We start from the raw sequence: 18,223 nt of genomic DNA, 5'->3' as shown, positions 1-18,223 counted from the left end.
CAGGTAATTCTGATGGAAGTGAACCCCAGATAAGAAACCCTGTGCTTACTAAACAAAGCCAGGCCCCATAACAGGCCCTTAGGAAGAACTGAATTGCTGTATCAGTCTACTGACTGAGTATCACAAACACATACTGAGATTCTAATGAGTAACAGGCACAAAACACTTATGTAAAACACTAAGAAGTAAAAAAATGATGAAGCAGCTCTTCTACCCTCAAAGCTTCAAGCCTCATCGTGGCACAGATATTTAAACACTTTGAACAGTACAACATAATGCACACACTTACCCAGATAACAAATCCTTACTTAGCACCTTCTAGCTGCTTCTAGGCACTAAAGATATATCAGTAAACAACACAGCAAAGCATCCTGCCTGCACAGAGCTGACATTATAGTACTGGAGACAGATAACAGACAGAATAAAAAGCATAATGCATGGTTCTGTTAGGTGGTGATAAGTGGTACGGAGGAAAACTAAGCTAAGGAGGAAGGGTAACGGGCGTCGTTTTAAATCTGCACCAGTTTCAAATAATCCCTGTAGCTCTTCAGTGTAGCTCTACGTGCTTTGCTCATGGCTGTCAAAGTTTGAGAGAAGAATATGGGTATGAAAAGGCAGAAAAGGGAATGACCGACTCCATGGGAACAAGGACAGTTTCTGGGATGAGATGAATGCTAAGTCCATCATCGCTGCAGCTCTGCAGGCTGGGAGCGCCAGTCAGCTCTGACCGTGTCACAAAGTGTGTCCAGCAGGGACTGGGTGCCTGTGTGTCTCTTACCTTTGCCAACACCAGTGCGTCTCCTTCCACTCGATGTTATAAGCTTATGCAATTCTATCACCTTTGCCTGGGTCATGAACATCACGGCAATTTTTAGGACTTCTTTTTTTTTTTTTTTTAAGGGAAGGAGAATTTTTTTTTTTTTTTTTTTTTTTGTACAGAGTCTCACTTTATGGCCCTCGGTACAGTGCCGTGGCATCACACAGCTCACAGCTCTTGGACTTAGGTGATTCTCTTGCCTCAGCCTCCCAAGTAGCTGGGACTACAGGTGCCCACCACAACGCCCGGCTATTTTTTTGTTGCAGTTCAGCCAGAGCCGGGTTTGAACCCACCACCCTCGGTATATGGGGTTGGTGCCTTACCAACTGAGCCACAGGCGCTGCCCAGGACTTCTTTCTTTCTATTAATCACAAAAGGAACATATGATTACAGTAAAAACATGAAAAATGGCTGGGTGAGGTGGCTTATGCCTGTAATCCTGGCACTCTGGGAAGCCAGGCAGGAGTATCCCTTGAGCTCAGGAGTTCAAGACCAGTCTAAGCAAGAGTGAGACCCTATCTATACAAAAAACAGGGAAATTAGCTGGGTGTGGTGGTAGATGCCTGTAGTCCCAGCAACATGAGAGGCTGAGGCAGCAGGATCAGTTGAGCCCAGAAGTTTGAGGTTGCTATGAGCTGGGCTGATGCCACAGCACTCTAGCCTGGAGACAAAGTAGGACACTGTCTAAATAAATAAATAATAAAGTTCTTGTTTAAAAACAAACATGAGTTAAGGTTATGGGGGAGGAAGCAGAAAGAGGGATGGAGGGAGGGGGGTGGGGCCTTGGTGTGTGTCACACTTTATGGGGGCAAGACATGATTGCAAGAGGGACTTTACCTAACAATTGCAATCAGTGTAACCTGGCTTATTGTACCCTCAATGAATCCCCAACAATAAAAAAAAAAAAAAAAAAAAACATGAGGGTGGTACCTGTGGCTCAACGAGTAGGGCGCTGGCCCATATACCAAAGGTGGTGGGTTCAAACCCAACCCTGGCCAAAAACTGCAACCAAAAAAAATAAAAAACAAAAAAACAAACAAAAATAAATAAATAAATAAAAACATGAAAAATACCAGGAAGCATAAAGATTCCCAATATTCTTACACCCCAGTGTTACCTCTGTTCACGTTTTGGTGAGTTTTTATTGCCAGAGTTGTTGTTTAACATAACTAGGACCACCCTGCATCCATATAATTTTATATCCCACTGTTTTTACTTTTACAACATATGCATTTTAACTATATACATATAATTTTTAATTACTACATATATTTTTTCCTGTTGAAAACAAACCTATATAAATATCATTTTTAATAGCTATACATCTGGGTCAGGTGCAGTGGCTCGCACCTGTAATCCTAGAATTGTGGGAGACTGAGCTGGGTACATTACTTGAGCTCAGAAGTTCAAGACCAGCCTGAGCAAAAGCAAGACCCCATCTCTACTAAAAATAGAAAAACTAGCCAGGCATTGGGGCAAACACTTATAGTCCCAGCTACTCAGGAGGCTGAGGCAGGAGGATCACCTGAACCCAAGAGTTGGAGGTCACTGTGAGGTGTGATGCCAAGGCACTATATATACCGAGGGCAACAAAGTGAGACTCTGTCTCAAAAAAATAAATAAAAATAAAGAATAATAATGGCTATACATCATTCCAGCCCACCGAGGGACCATACTTTATTAACCATTTCCTAATTATTGGTCATTTAGGTTTCCAAGTTTTCATAATTATAAATTCACATGAAAATAACTTTACACAGAAAGGTATTTCAAGTAGTTCCCTAAGAATAGATTCCTAGAAGGAGAATTATGGAAAACTGAAAATGTTTTAGACAAGTAGTAACTGCACAGATGACCCACAGTGACCCAGATTTAATGACTGCACTTCTTGGCTACACAGGCGGAACATAGCAGCTGGCCATCTTTTACCACCTTTTAGTGTTGATGGTAAAAGGGTTTGGAAGTGACATATTTACCTGCTGTCAGAATCTGAGGCGATCTCCTTTCTCCCTCCAAAGCGGATCTGGCACTGTACAGAAAAAGAAACTGCTGAGATCAGCTGCTGAGATAGAACACAAACCATCACAAAACAGCCCAGAGGCCCTGCAGGGTCAGGGGGAGCACATGGGGCCAGAAACTCCAGAATCAGCACATCCCTGTGCCCTGGGTATCAGCACGAGACTTCAGAAGGTGCACACCCCAGCCTTCAAGCTGCCACTTAAAGCAAACCCTTATCTCTCTCCTGTACAGAGTGAACCCTGTGGGAAAACAGCGCTGACAGGAATCACATGCACACAGCCATCCATCTGCACGGGATCTAGGAAGCTGCTGCTCTCTGTCAGCAGCCAACTGTCTATAACACAGAGCTCTTAACAGGCAGTAATGAAAACTTTCACAGGTCTGTGATGATGGTTCCCATTGACAGAGCCCCAAAGTTGTTATGACTGGGTATAAAATTACAACAGCGTAAGTCACGTTTCCAACAAGTCATGTGGCTCTGCTGAATGATAATTTACTCAGGGTGAGTAAGAACCAAACCAAACTATTCCCTTTGTTCAAAATTGTGGTAAAATGTCGAATAACATAAAGTTTTCCATGTTAACCATTTGTAGGTGTAAAATTCAGTTCACAATGGTATGTAATCATCACCACTATCCACTATTCTCCGTGAAAAGTATAGAATCTCTGCTGTGGGTAACAAGCTTGGAAGATTCCTAAACATATTATTGAAAATACTCTGTGTATGTGTGATAAAAACGACACATTTGTTGAAACACATTAAACTGTACACTTAATGGTATATTTTATTACATGTAAATTATATAGCAATAAAGGTTACTTTTGAAAGACATATACAACACTTTAACCTCCCCCCAAAAAATAATAATACAAGGTGGCCATAAAGTTCGCATGCAATTTTAAATTGCACACTATTTTAAATTGTACACAAACTTTATGGCCACCCTGTATAATAACAGCGGATGCTCTGGGCATAAGCTCCAATTTATTTCTCTTAAATTGCTATATTTAAAGTGGTTGAACTTGCCTCCTCATCTTCTTGTTATATTTTCCATTTCTGGGAGCAAGGAAAAAACAAACTAAAAACATGGGCTCCAGATTTACTATGGGCCAGGCTCTTCCCAGACCCTTTACCTACTTTAACAATCCAGTTCCCTCAGCAGCCCCATGGAGATAGGTGACCTGACGGCAGAGAAGAAGGATGCTCAGAGAGGGTACATAAGTTGCTCCAGCACACACAGCTGAAGAGATGAAGCTGGTATTAAACTCAGTGATGTCTAAGCCCAAAACCTATGTCCTTTTGAGACTTGGGTAGATGCTAAATTCTCTGGGCTCACTTCAACACTTAACACACACCCATATTAAAGTACTTACCTCCCTTTATTATAATTATATACATATAATTATAATGCCCACTGCCCCTTCCAAAAAGTGAGTTGCTAGAATTCCTAGCTCTGCCACTTACTATGATGCCTTGAACAAGTTACTGGATCTCTCCGAGAATCAGTTTCTTTATCTGTAAAATAAAACTAGCTGCAAGAACTATCTCACCGGGTGGTTGGAAGGGTTAATGTGAACCACGTAGCAGAGCCTGGCACACAGGGAACGTGTGGTGGACAGCAGCTGACAGCAGTGTGCATCTTCGCACACACAGGCAAGCAAACGGAGTCCAGTCTTGGGTCCACACTTGCTTTCGAGCTCAGTCATAGACAGGCATCAGAAACATCACCTGATCACAGCAAAGGCCACCTACAGGGGCCACACAGCTGCTGGCAGCAGCAGCAGAGGATCCTGGGCATGGCCTTGCTCCTCTTCTTGCGCTCACAGGTCCTAACTCCAAACCACCGGCTCTACACCCCTCAGAATTGCCCTAAAGTGCAACTGCTTAGAAATGAGACTTTGGGGCGGCGCCTGTGGCTCAGTGAGCAGGGCGCCGGCCCCATATGCCGAGGGTGGCGGGTTCAAACCCAGCCCCGGCCAAACTGCAACAACAAAAAAAAATAGCCGGGCATTGTGGCGGGCGCCTGTAGTCCCAGCTACTCGGGAGGCTGAGGCAGGAGAATCGCCTAAGCCCAGGAGTTGGAGGTTGCGTGAGCTGTGTGATGCCACAGCACTCTACTGAGGGCAATAAAGTGAAACTCTGTCTCTACAAAAAAAAAAAAAAGAAAGAAATGAGACTTTGAAACCCACATCGAACCCTTCTTGAAGGGGCACCACTGAAGGATGGGGTCCTCCGGAGGGTTTTGGAAACTCAAGTACAGGAACTCCTCCATCTCAACTCTAACCATATCCCCTGCTCTGTCATTTCCTGGGAAAAATGTCATGTAGCTTCACTATTCCCAGATACAAAGTGGGAGTAAGTCTGTGGACATAAAAGGGAAGAAATGACTTCCACATTAATTATCAACACTATTACTCAACCCAAAAGGCAAACATCTGCTTTCCCCTTACCTGTTTCACTGCATCCAGCAGTCGCTCCAGCAGAAATTGTCTTTTGTCATTGTTCTGTGATCCTGAAATGCAACGAGAATTAATTCTACTGATGTTAGCCTTCTACAAAGACTTCTGACATCATGGTACATTCAGGCACATTGAGTTGCTGTCCTCAGCTAGGATCAGTGCTAGTGATCATTAACAAAATCAATGGGATGACTAGGTACTAATAATCTATATCATTACAATGAAGTTTGACCATTTGCCTGTTACTGCGTCGCAGGAAAACAGGTAAAACAATTTTTCCCAATTTGAAGAATGGGCCTAGAATGGTAAAACTAAGGGTTTCTCAACCTTGGCACTACCCACTAATGCCATTAACACACACACACCTGAGTTGTGACAACAAAAATGTCTCCAGATATTGCCAAGTGGCCCTTGGGAAGCACAACTGCCCCAGCTAACAGACAGCAGTCTAAAGCAAAATGTATATGTTTGCCAGAGCGGCAGGCACCGCCTGTCAGCTGATCCCACATCACCTCCAACATCCCGTTCCCACACCACCTTCAGCAGCACAAGCTGAAAAAACTAATCACTTCCTTTCTCAGCAGCTGAGGCTGACCTTAAGGAGCGTGGCCGATAAGAAAGCAGAAGTGCATCAGGAGATTTCTGGGGCATTTGTATCTTTTTTTTTTTTTTTTTTTTTTTTTGTTTTTTTTTTTTGGCCGGGGCTGGGTTTGAACCCGCCACCTCTGGCATATGGGACCGGCGCCCTACTCCTTGAGCCACAGGTGCCGCCCCTTGTATCTTTTTGATAGAAAGAAGAGCTGCGAAGGGCACCATTCCTTCCTACATCCTTAATCGCAAACACGATGAGTGGAGCCAGAGAGCACCTTGCCACTGTGATGCTGGATGCCTGAGGGAAAGGCACAGAGCATTGCAAGATAGCAGCCCTGATTTCACTGAGTTGCTAACCCAAGACTAGAAACAACCTAATCCTTGCAAAACAATTAACCCTCTTTGTTATTCGTCCAACCACTATATGTTGGACTGTTACTTGCAACCAAAAGCATTCCCAGCTGAATCCCAGTGAAGGTCTGGGACAAGGGCACTTCAAAGTGCCAGGCAGATAGTTGTCAGAGCTACAGCTGATGCTCCACAAGAGGCCCAATGACTCCAATCGACAGATGAGCTCTGTTATCTCCAAGTATGATGCACCAGACACAAAGCACAGTCATTTCAAAGGATACTCAAATTCAAAGTTACAAGGGCAGATGTTCACACCACAGGCACTGAACTGCCATCAAGCTGCTTTTCTCTTGAGCAACTCTGTGAGGGCAGCACCAGGGCACAATCTCAGAAACCATGATTCCTCCTCATCAAGCCAGGGCCAGTCGGCCAAAAACAGAGGCCACCACGTGCTGGGCACTTCCTGCATGCCAGCAGTTAAGCACTCTGATGTGTCATCTCTCATCTTCATAACCACCTACAGGCCTACATACCACAGACGGGGAGACTGAGGCCCAGAAGAGCTAAGTGCTTGGGTGCACTGATGCACTCAAGATTTACTCAACTTCTCCTGTGTGAGTGGTATAAAAAAGGAGGGAGGTAAGTGGTATAAAGAAGCCATCATCTCTAGACAGGCGCTGTGGCAGGCACCTGTAGTCCCAGCTACTTGGCAGGCTGAGGCAAGAGAATCACTTAATTAAGCCCAAGAGCTGGAGGTTGCTGTGAGCTATGACGCCACACCACTCTACCAAGGGCAACATAGTGAGACTCTGTCTCAAACTTAAAAAAAAAAAAAAAAAAGCCATCATCTCATGAAGCTAAAATTCTATGAGAAAGAAACACATGGTGTGTTAGTAAACTAATCGATGAGATGGTGTTAGAGAGTCATACCAGGAAGAAGAACCAGAGTGACAAGACAGGGAGGAAGCAACAAGTCCACCTGACCAACGAGGGCTACACAGTGACGTGAGCAGCAGCTATGGAGGACCAACGTTCCAGGAAAAGCAAACAACCAGGGGAGGGGCTAAGTGGCAGGACAAGTGTGGCTCTAGTCTTCCAGGACTAGAAGGAAGTCCGCAGTGAACAAGAAGCAAACGGGGGGGGGGGGGGGTAAGGGGGGGAACGGGAGGTGCCGGCCCCATATACCGAGGGTGGTGGGTTCAAACCCAGCCCCGACCAAACTGCAACCAAAAAATAGACATTGTGGCAGGCACCTGTAGTCCCAGCGCCAGGAGTTGGTGGTTGCTGTGAGCTGTGACGCCATGGCACTCTACCAAGGGGGACAAAGTGAGACTCTGTCTCTATTAAAAAATAAAGAAAGAAATAAGCAAAAAGGGGGAAGGGAAGAACAGACAGGCAGGCAGAGGCCAGTCACGATCTTGTGGACCACTAACAAGGGTTTGGATTCTGTTCAAATTTTAATACTAATTGGTAGAACTGTGATCCTAACTCAAGACCCTTGTTCTCTAAAGCTCATGTTAAAACCATGACAAGAAGGATCTGGCAATAAAACCAGTTAACAGATACTGAGACTCAAACACAGTAAAACACCAACTCCTCAACAGCTGCCATTATTACTTTTTCTGGAAGACGTTTCAATAAAGGATAGCCTATCCACCATTCCCACCAGACAGAAGGCTGTCTCAAGAATGTGATTCAGGATAGTTACAGATCCCACCTGCCCACCGCCTTCCACATGTGTCTATCAATAAACCCTACTCTTTATCCAGAGGTATGGTTTCTGCTCTTTCCTAATCTAACTCCAAAATAGAAAAGTCAGGTTTGCTTTCTTCCTTTTTTCAAGCACTAGACCCAAAAAGTCCACTTGCCCTTGGACAGCGCCAACAGGAAACTTAACAAGGTTTCTCCTCTGGAAATGCCTTTGCTATTTTTCTCATCATCAAAGTAATTCAGGTGAAAAAATAAAATAAAATATGCTTTTATTTCCAGAAAAAAAAAAGCATACAAAGAAAATAAAAAGTTCCATCATCTCACCACTGATCTTTTTTTAATGCAGTGCTTCTCAAACTTTAATGTGCACAGAGATCTCCTGGGGATCTTGTTAAAAGGCAGGTTCTGATTCAAAATGTTGAGGGCAAGACCTGAGACACTATTTCTCACACACTCCTAGGTGACCTGACACTGCTAGCTCCTGAGGGATCAGCACCAGCTCTTCCTGGAACGTACCATGACCAAAGGTATTTTTATGTATTTTGCTCCACTGCTTCTTCTAGATGAGAAGTCAGCAGCCTCCTCTGCCTTACTCTGCAAAGCCTCTTTTCATGATGAGGGAAAAGAATGCTCTCTATATAAAAACAACCTGAGGCTTGGTGCCCATAGCACAGTGGTTACAGTGCCAGCCACATGCACTGAGGTTGGCAAGTTCAAATCCAGCCCAGGCCAACTAAACAACAATGACAACTGCAACAAAAAGAATAGCCAGGCATTATGGCGAGTACCTGTAGTCCCAGCTACTTGGGAGGCTGAGGCAAGAGAATCGCTTAACTCCAAGAGTTTGAGGTTGCACTCTACCAAGGGTGACATAGTGATACTCTGTCTCAAAAAAAAAAAACCTGAGGTATTGCAGGTCTCAACCCACAAACTGAAGCTCCCTGACTGTTATCTCTCTCCACAGCCCAGAAGTACTTAAGACAATCTTGGCCTCAGAAGGGTCACCTGTGGCCATCTTGCCCCTGAACAGGGTTTGAGAGAAGAGTCTCCCAGGCTGCAGGGAGAACAGGTAACCTCAAGACCACTTACCAACTGCCCAAGGTGCCCAAAGAGTCCTCTGGCCATGAGAAATAGTGAAAGGAACACTGAGGGGAAATCACAAGGCTTGACTTTTCCACCTGCTGGGCTGCTTGCTAGCCACGTGAGAGGGACAGTCACTTCCCTTGTCTGGGCACCGGTTTCTGTGTGAGATCATGCCCTCCTAGCTCTGTATCTGCAAATGAGGGAACTCTGCAGAGAGGCAGGCAGAGCAATCAGTGCTCTCGGTGTCTTTCTTACCTTCTCCCAGGGACAAAGTGGGGAATACAGCAATCCCCACCAGCACCCAGAAGAATCCACCAGCTTCAGAGGCTGCACGCACCCAGTCAGGCACAGGGATACAGCATCCTCACCAGCACCCAGAAGAATCCACCAGTTTCAGAGGCTGCACGCGCCCAGCCAGGCACAGGGATACAGCATCCCCACCAGCACCCAGAGGAATCCACCAGCTTCAGAGGCTGCACGCGCCCAGCCAGGCACAGGGATACAGCATCCCCACCAGCACCCAGAGGAATCCACCAGCTTCAGAGGCTGCACGCGCCCAGTCAGGCACAGGGATACAGCATCCCCACCAGCACCCAGAGGAATCCACCAGCTTCAGAGGCTGCACGCACCCAGTCAGGCACAGGGATACAGCATCCCCACCAGCACCCAGAGGAATCCACCAGCTTCAGAGGCTGCACGCGCCCAGCCAGGCACAGGGATACAGCATCCCCACCAGCACCCAGAAGAATCCACCAGCTTCAGAGGCTGCACGTGCCCAGCCAAGCACAGGGATACAGCATCCCCACCAGCACCCAAAAGAATCCACCAGCTTCAGAGGCTGTACACACCTAGTCAGGCACACAGAGTTGATGCCCCCCAACTGAGTCCCTTGCTGGGACTTACTTGAGCTAAGTCATTAAACAGCTGACTTACTTAATCCTTGACAAGGAAGGAAGGTGGCTCCATTCATTAGCAAGACCTCAGGCCCAGAGAGGAAAAGACCTTTACCCAAGACTAAATCCATAGGCAACAGTGGTAGGTGGATTCAGTTCCAAGTCCACTGCTCCTGGCTCTGCCTTCTGCTAAATTCTGCTCACCCTTGACTTCTGCAACAAGCCCACTTCAGCCCACTACAAATTCAGGAGTAACCCAACTCCAGCCTTCCTGCTTCCTCCCTTCTCCAGGGGCAGCTCCCATCCAACACAGTTAACAAGGTGAGCCAGAACAGACCTCCTTATAATTTCTTGTTAGATCACGATCATAGTGAAAAGAGAAAATGTAAAAGCACCGCACAGAAGACCTGCCTTCACAAACCTGCCTGAAAAATTCCATGATCTCCTTACTCTCTAACTCAGAAGCCACACATGTATGTGAAGACTGAATGCCTGGCCATGTCACCAGCCAGGGACAGCAGAGCCCAGTCCCCCGATGTCTTTGTCTTTAATGTTTGGAATCCTCAGGTCCTACTTCAATGTTTACCACAAACCTCTAGCCTTTCACTTGGAGTCTCCACTCAAGTTACAAGAGCCTCCTGAAGAGAGAGAGCAGGAGGTAAGAATGGAACAGCCATTTGGAATCAATCCTGCTCTACCAGCCACTCGTCATTGGCAAGATACTTAACCCCTCTGCTTCAGGCTCCTTACCAGAGAAGCTACCTCTGAGGACAGTGGTTCTCAACCTTCCTAATGCTGCAGTGCAATGTATTTTCATGGTTAAAAGGGGTCGCAACCCACAGGTTGAGAACCGCTGTCTTAGGACCATTAACTGAGCAAGTGGATATCGGGCACTAGAACTCTGTCTGGCATGAGGGAGAAAAGAAAAAAAAGGCTGAGTTCTCTGAGTTCCCACTGTGCACAACGAGTTCTGCTCAAGGTCACACAGCGGAGCAGGTGCAGCCCTGAGCCCCTGGTCCCCTGACTCTGGAAGGCAAGTGCTCCTTCCATCACGCCCCATTGAAAATGCCAGAATGTGAGCTGTGCTTTCAAAAATGAAGACCAGAATCAGTAGATCCCTAGAGATAACGCAGATAGGTGTTACTCGTCCCCCCACCTCACCCCCCCGCTCCAGCTCCTGGTAACCACCTGTCTGCATTATCTCTATGGACTTGGGAACTGCTTCTGGATACAGGATTCCTTTCCGGGATGAAAATGTTTTGGCAGTAGATAGAACTAGCGGTTGCACAACGCAAATGCACTAATGCCATTGAACTGCTCACTAAAATAATGGTTCATTTTATGTGATGTTTATATATATATATATATTTTTTTTTTTTTTTACATAAATACTGGCCAAAATAACTTTCTAAACCAAAGGAACAATGACAGTAGCATTCCCCCAAGGGTGAAACAAGACAATTCCAGAGAGTACCCAGTCCCCACATTGAATCACACACTAGGAAGGCTACTCCCCACTCACTTCTCTTTCTGATTATATGAGGAGCATGTCTATTTGGTGTGAGGAGGTCCCTAACATCTGTATCAGCCACACTCTTCCCCTGACAGACACACTCAAGTCGGGGGAGTCCAGGGAGGCATCCTTGTAAGCCTTACTTCCCAGGAGCGAGTGTAGATAAACAATTCACCAGGGTAATCTCTGCCACCATAGGGGACATTCAGCAATGTCAGGAGAAATTTCTGGGTACAACTGGGAGGGTGCCCAGTGGAAAAGAGGCCAGGGGCTACTAAACATTCACAGTACACAGGACGCCCCTGACAAACAAGAAGTACCAAGCCCACGGTGCCACGGTCGAGAAATAGCCCTATAGTATGACTCCCATTTCACAGATGATGAAACTGAGGTACCAAAAGACTAAATAACTTGAACCTCCACTTGTGCTCTAAATCCCATCTCCTCACCTGCTCAAGAACAGCCTCCAGACTAGGCTCAGGGGCTCATGCCTGCAATCCTAGCACTCTTGGAGGTCAAGGTGGGTGGATCTCTTTAGCTCAGGAGTTCAATACCAGCCTGAGCAAGAGCAAGAGCAAGAGTTTTTCTACTAAAAATAGAAAAACTAGCCAGGCATGTGTCAGGCGCCTGTAGTCCCAGCTAATCGGGAGACTGAGGCAAGAGGATCACTTGAGCCCAAGAGTTTGAGGTTGTTGTGAGCTGTGACACCATGGCACTCTACCCAGGTGACATAAGGAGTCTTTGTCTCAAAAAAAAAAAAAAAAAAAAACATGCTCCAGCGATTGTCCCTTCTTCCCAGATCATCAGTTTTTCCTTCTCACTATACAATTCCTAAAGCATACAAGAATGTCATGTCTCCCCCAAACTTAATAAAACCCAGGCATTTCCATATGCCCCTCCAGATGCTGCCCCATTTTCCCACTGCCCTGTCCCGCATGGCTCTTTCTTCATGAGCCCTGCCAAACCCTCTGTGACAGCCACCCCTCCCCTGACTCCTGTTCCCTAGCATAGATCTCCTTCACCCTGCACTGAATGACCTACACAGTGGCCAGAACATCTGGAAGCACAGGTCAATACACAATGAAGGACTTACTGATATCACAGGCACAACGATACTATGTGATCCATCAACGTGCCCCGCAAAACACTGCAATGAACGTAGCCTTCGTAAGCCGTGCATACCCATCTGCGGTGGGTTGTCTCAGATGATTGGTGTTTCTGATTTTTGAGGAATAAACCTCTACTTTTAGCAAGCCTAGGATGGGAGTCAGGAAACTCTTTTTGTAAAGAGCCACATAGTCATATTTTAGGCTTTGTAGGCCAGAGGGTTGCTGTCACGACTGCTCTACCACCACCATGTGAAAGTAGCCCTAGACAATGTGTTAATGAACAGCCTCTGGGCTGGATTTAACGGACCACTGCCCTAGCAGAAGTAATGATGGAAGGAAGCAGGGGTAAAAATTAAAACAATAGTGTCTGTGTTTGCAGACCTTACTGCCACCATGCAATTACACTGGTACATGTTAGAGTTCCCCAGCAGACTGGAGGCCATGCCCACATCTTAATCATGTTCCCATCTTCTCCCACCTCTAACCAAGACCACACACCTTACAGGGGATAAGCTGTCACTGCAGAACTCATAGTCAGTTACACTGCAGGCATCTGTGTGCTTGGCACTACTGGCCCAGTGATGAGTTCAGTGTTGATGTTGACATTAACTTCCCCAAACTCCACTACCATTCCAAACAGACACAGAAAGAAAGGAGAAGGAAAGGAGGAGGAGGGCCGAGAGGACTGTCCAATATATGCCAGAGACATGTGCAAGGCCAAGATGGACCCCCACGATGCCCACTGGGTCAGGCGGAGCATGGAAACGAGCAGGGTGGGCAGGCCAGGTGGACAGTGCCAGAGCAGGGCAGGTGCCTAGGTGGGCAGCAGCTACTCAGCTCTGGCTGACAGTTCCTCACAGCAACACCAGCAATGCTCCACCCCTGATTTTTTCATGAGAAGCTGGAAATCCAGATTTTTGTGTCAATTAGTTGGCACCTAATTATACTCTTGTTAGAGCAGTGTTCCAGCTGACTCTGTGTGAACCAAATACAACACACCTGGGGCCAGATCTGCCACCAATTTACCATAATGAGACACACATTTAGCCTTCACATCTACCTGGAAGGTGGGTGCTGGCAGCCCCACTGAAAAAGATAAAGGAACTGAGGCTTGAAGACATTGATCCTTTGCCCAAGGGACAGCTTGGAGATGACAGACCCAACATTTTACCCGAAAACTCGAACCTTCCAACCTCCACAAGACCAGGTAAACCCCTGTATGGCTCAATTTCAACACAGAAAAAGGGCTCCCTTGCCCAAGTGCCACCAAAGAAAAAACAACCTCCTGATGACGGGCTCAAATAGAAACTTCCCTGCTGGGAGTCCTTTGTGGCACAACTACTCTCCACACTGTGGTCCTGTGGCCCTTCAGACCAACACACCCTGGCATAATCCCTACCATAGAAAGGATTACAGGGAATGTAAACTAGCTCCCTGCCCCCACCCTGGACTCTGAGCCCTCTCCGGGATGGGAAAGAGCCTCACAGAATCCCTGCACAGAAGGAATGCAACAGTTGCTGAAGCTAGACTCTAGTGGGGTTCACTTCTATGATTCCCAAGTGGCTACTTTAAACGGAGAGGACCAGAACAGCACAGGACACAACAGCTGTCTGCACATGCAGTGAGCAGAGTGAGGCAGTGGTTTTGTCTGCTCCACGTTCTTCCCGTCAGGGCACTGGCTCTCAGTACTGTGAGATGAAGTTGCACAGCTGGGCCAAGAAAGAAGGACAGACGTGCTGCCGTCACACAATGTAAAGAGGTGGGCTCTGCCTCAAGACAGGCGGGCGCAAGCCATCCATGTGGGCTTATAATGTCTACGATCAAAGGCAAAATAAGTGGGCAGATAATTTACTCTAGAGCAGGGACTGGCAAACATTTTCTGTAAAGAGCAAAACAGTAAATATTTTAGGCTTTGCAGGCCATGTGGTCTCTGTCACAGTTACTCAATCTGCCACTGTAGCATGAAAGTGGCCAGAGACAACAGTAAGTAAATGGATGAGATTGTGTTCCAACAAAACTTTATTTATAAAACAAGTGGCTAGCCCAATTTGCTAATTCCTGCTCTAGGAAAAAGACACTAAGGAGCAGTGTGCAAACGCTTAAAAAGAAAACATCTTCCCTTATGGTTGAAGAAATGCAAATTATATGCTTACTAATAACTATTACATGGCACTATTATTTGTGTAAGCACTAAACTAACCTTGAAACTTTTTTTTGTCCTTTTTTTATTTATTTTTTTGAGACAGAGTCTCACTATGTCGCCCTTGGTAGAGCGCCATGGTTTCACAGCAACCTCAAACTGAAATTAACCAAGAAACATTTAAAATGAAACTCCCCAATGCTAGATGACAAACAGTTATGGAATTATTAAAATTATTTGGTTCAATAAAAATTAAGACTTCCTCCATAAAGACATCTTTAATGTGAATGCCATTCAAAAAATAAGATAGTAAAGGTCAATTTGAGGGACTTAACTTCTCTGTGTAATATTTTTCATTTTTTTGTGTGTGTGTGGTTTTTGGCCGGGGCTGGGTTTGAACCCACCACCTCCGGCATATGGGACCAGAGCCCTACTCCTTGAGCCACAGGAGCCGCCCAATATTTTTCATTTTTTAACCCCCCTCTGTGCCTCAACACAACCGACAGTAAATCTAATATATACACACCACTGGTAACAATGAATTGATGCTGTAATGTTCTAAAAAGAAATGTGGCAAGGAACCAAAAGCTACACAAATACCAAAATATCTTTTTGACACCTTGGAAATTAAGCTAAGGGGGAATGGGAGAAATGAGGAACACATGAGCACCCCACTAGTCACTGTGTCTTCCAGGTGGCAAGGAAAGCACTACAGTTAGCACTTGTTTTTTTTTGTTTGTTTGTTTGTTTTATTAAATCATAGCTGTGTACATTGATATGATCATGGGGCATCATTCACTAGCTTTACAGACCGTTTACCAAGTTTCACATATACCCTTCTAAGATGCACCGCTGGTGTAATCCCACCAATCCCCTTCCCTCTACCCACTTCCCCCCCCTCCCTTCCCTTTCCCCCTTCCCCCTATTCTTAGGTTGTAACTGGGTTATAGCTTTCATGTGCAAACCCTAAATTAGTTTCATAGTAGGGCTGAGTACATTGGGTACTTTTTCTTCCATTCTTGAGATACCATCCATGTAAACATAAAAGAGGTAAAGTCTCCGTCTTTCTTTAAGGCTGCATAATATTCCATGGTGTACATGTACCACAATTTATTAATCCATTCATGGATTGATGGGCACTTGGGCTTCTTCCATGACTTAGCAACTAAGAATTGAGCTGCAATAAACATTCTGGTACAAATATCTTTGTTATGATGTGATTTTTGGTCTTCTGGGTATATTCCCAGTAGAGGAATTACAGGATTGAATGGCAGATCTATTTTTAGATCTCTAAGTGTTCTCCATATCTCTTTCCAAAAGGAATGTATTAATTTGCATTCCCACTAGCAGTGCAAGTGTTCCCTTTTCTCCACATCTGTGCCAACATCTCTGGTCTTGGGATTTTGTGATATAGGCTAGTCTCACTGGAGTTAGATGGTATCTCAAAGTAGTTTTGATTTGCATTTCGCTGATGATTAAAGATGATGAGCATTTTTTCATATGTCTGAAGGCCACGTGCCTGTCTTCTTCAGAGAAGTTTCTCTTCAAATCCCTTCCCCAGCCTGCGATGGGATCCCTTGTTCTATTCTTGCTAATGTGTTTGAGTTCTCTGTGGATTCTGGTTATTAAACCTTTGTCAGAGACATAACCTGCAAATATCTTCTCCCATTCTGAGGGCTGTTTGCTTGCTTTACTTACTGTGTTCTTGGCTGTGCAGAAGCTTTTTAGTTTGATCAAGTCCCAGTAGTGTATTTTTGAAGCTGCTTCAATTGCCCGGGGGTCCTCCTCATAAAATACTCGCCCAGCCCGATTTCTTCAAGGGTTGTCCCTGCACTTTCTTCTAGTATTTTTATAGTTTCATGTCTTAAGTTCAAATCTTTGATCCAGTGAGAGTTTATCTTAGTTAATGGTGAAAGGTGTGGGCCCACTTTCAGTCTTCTACAGGTTGCCAGCCAGTTCACCCAGCACCATTTCTTAAATAGAGAATCTTTTCCCCACTGAATGTTTTTAATTGGCTTGTCAAAGAGTAAATAACGGTAAGTAGCTGGATTCATCTCTTGGTTCTCTATTCTGTTCCAGACATCTACTTCTCTGCTTTTGTGCCAATACCATGCTGTTTTGATCACTATTGATTTGTAGTATAGTCTGAGGTCTGGTAGCGTAATTCCTCCTGCTTTGTTTTTATTTCTGAGTAATGTCTTGGCTATTCGAGGTTTTTTCTGATTCCATATAAAATGAAGTATTGTTTTTTCAAGATCTTTAAAGTATGACAGTGGAGCTTTAATCGGGATTGCATTGAAATTATATATTGCTTTGGGTAGTATAGACATTTTAACAATATTGATTCTTCCCAGCCATGAGCATGGTATGTTTTTCCATTTGTTAATATTTTCAGCTATTTCTTTTCTTAGAGTTTCATAGTTCTCTTTATAGAGATCTTTCACATCTTTTGTTAGATAAATTCCCAACTATTTCATCTTCTTTGGCACTACTGTGAATGGGATAGAGTCCTTAACTGTTTTTTCAACTTGACTGTTGTTAGTATATATAAAGGCTACCAATTTATGAATGTTGATTTTGTAACCTGAGACGCTGCTGTATTCCTTGATCACTTCTAAAAGTTTTGTAGTAGAGTCCCTAGTGTTTTCCAGATATACTATCATATCATCTGCGAAGAGCGAAAGTTTGATCTCTTCTGACCCTATATGGATACCCTTGATCGCCTTTTCTTCCCTAATTGCAGTGGCTAAAACTTCCATTACAATGTTAAAAAGCAATGGAGACAATGGGCAGCCTTGTCTGGTTCCTGATCTGAGTGGAAATGATTCTAATTTAACTCCATTCAATATGATATTGGCTGTGGGTTTGCTGTAGATGGCTTCTATCAGTTTAAGAAATGTCCCTTCTATACCGATTTTCTTGAGTGTTCTGATCATGAAGGGATGCTGGATATTATCAAAAGCTTTTTCTGCATCGATTGAGAGAATCATATGGTCTTTGTTTTTTAATTTGTTTATGTGCTGGATTACATTTATAGATTTACGTATATTGAACCAGCCTTGAGATCCTGGGATAAAACAGACTTGGTCATGATGTATAATTTGTTTGATGTGTTGCTGGATTCTGTTTGTTAGGATCTTGTTGAATATTTTTGCATCTATATTCATTAGTGATATCGGTCTAAATTTTCTTTTCTTGTTGGGTCTTCTCCTGGTTTGGGGATCAGGGTGATGTTTGCTTCATAGAACGTGTTGGGTAGTCTTCCTTCTTTTTCTACATTTTGGAACAGGTTGAGTAATATAGGTACTAATTCCTCTTTAAAGGTTTGGTAGAATTCAGACGTGAAACCATCTGGTCCCGGGCTTTTTTTTTAGGGAGGTTTTGTATGGTTGATGCTATTTCCGAATTTGATATGGGCTTGTTCAAAATTTCCACTTGATTCTGGCTAAGTCTTGGAAGGTGACGTGCTTCCCAGTATTGGTCAATTTCCTTCAGATTTTCATATTTCTGAGAATAAAGTTTCTTGTAATATTCATT

At 44.7% G+C, this 18,223-nt stretch overlaps 1 protein-coding gene across 3 annotated transcripts in view; it reads right to left on the bottom strand.

Moving 5' to 3' along the window:
• The window catches only part of SNX29 (sorting nexin 29), a 640,705-nt gene that overhangs the window by 609,078 nt on the left and 13,404 nt on the right, over window positions 1-18,223 (bottom strand). For all 3 annotated transcript variants that reach the window (XM_053556354.1, XM_053556355.1, XM_053556356.1), the window contains exons 2-3: window positions 5,288-5,349; window positions 2,794-2,846 (exon numbers count right to left, since the gene is read on the bottom strand). In XM_053556354.1, the coding sequence (XP_053412329.1) occupies window positions 2,794-2,846; window positions 5,288-5,349 (115 nt within the window). The remainder of the gene's footprint in view (window positions 1-2,793; window positions 2,847-5,287; window positions 5,350-18,223) is intronic.

The sequence above is a fragment of the Nycticebus coucang genome, chromosome 12 (genome assembly GCF_027406575.1).
Source record: "Nycticebus coucang isolate mNycCou1 chromosome 12, mNycCou1.pri, whole genome shotgun sequence".
Taxonomy (NCBI): domain Eukaryota; kingdom Metazoa; phylum Chordata; class Mammalia; order Primates; family Lorisidae; genus Nycticebus; species Nycticebus coucang.
Note: the sequence above shows the minus strand (reverse complement) of the source record. Positions and strands in the feature narration are given on the sequence as shown.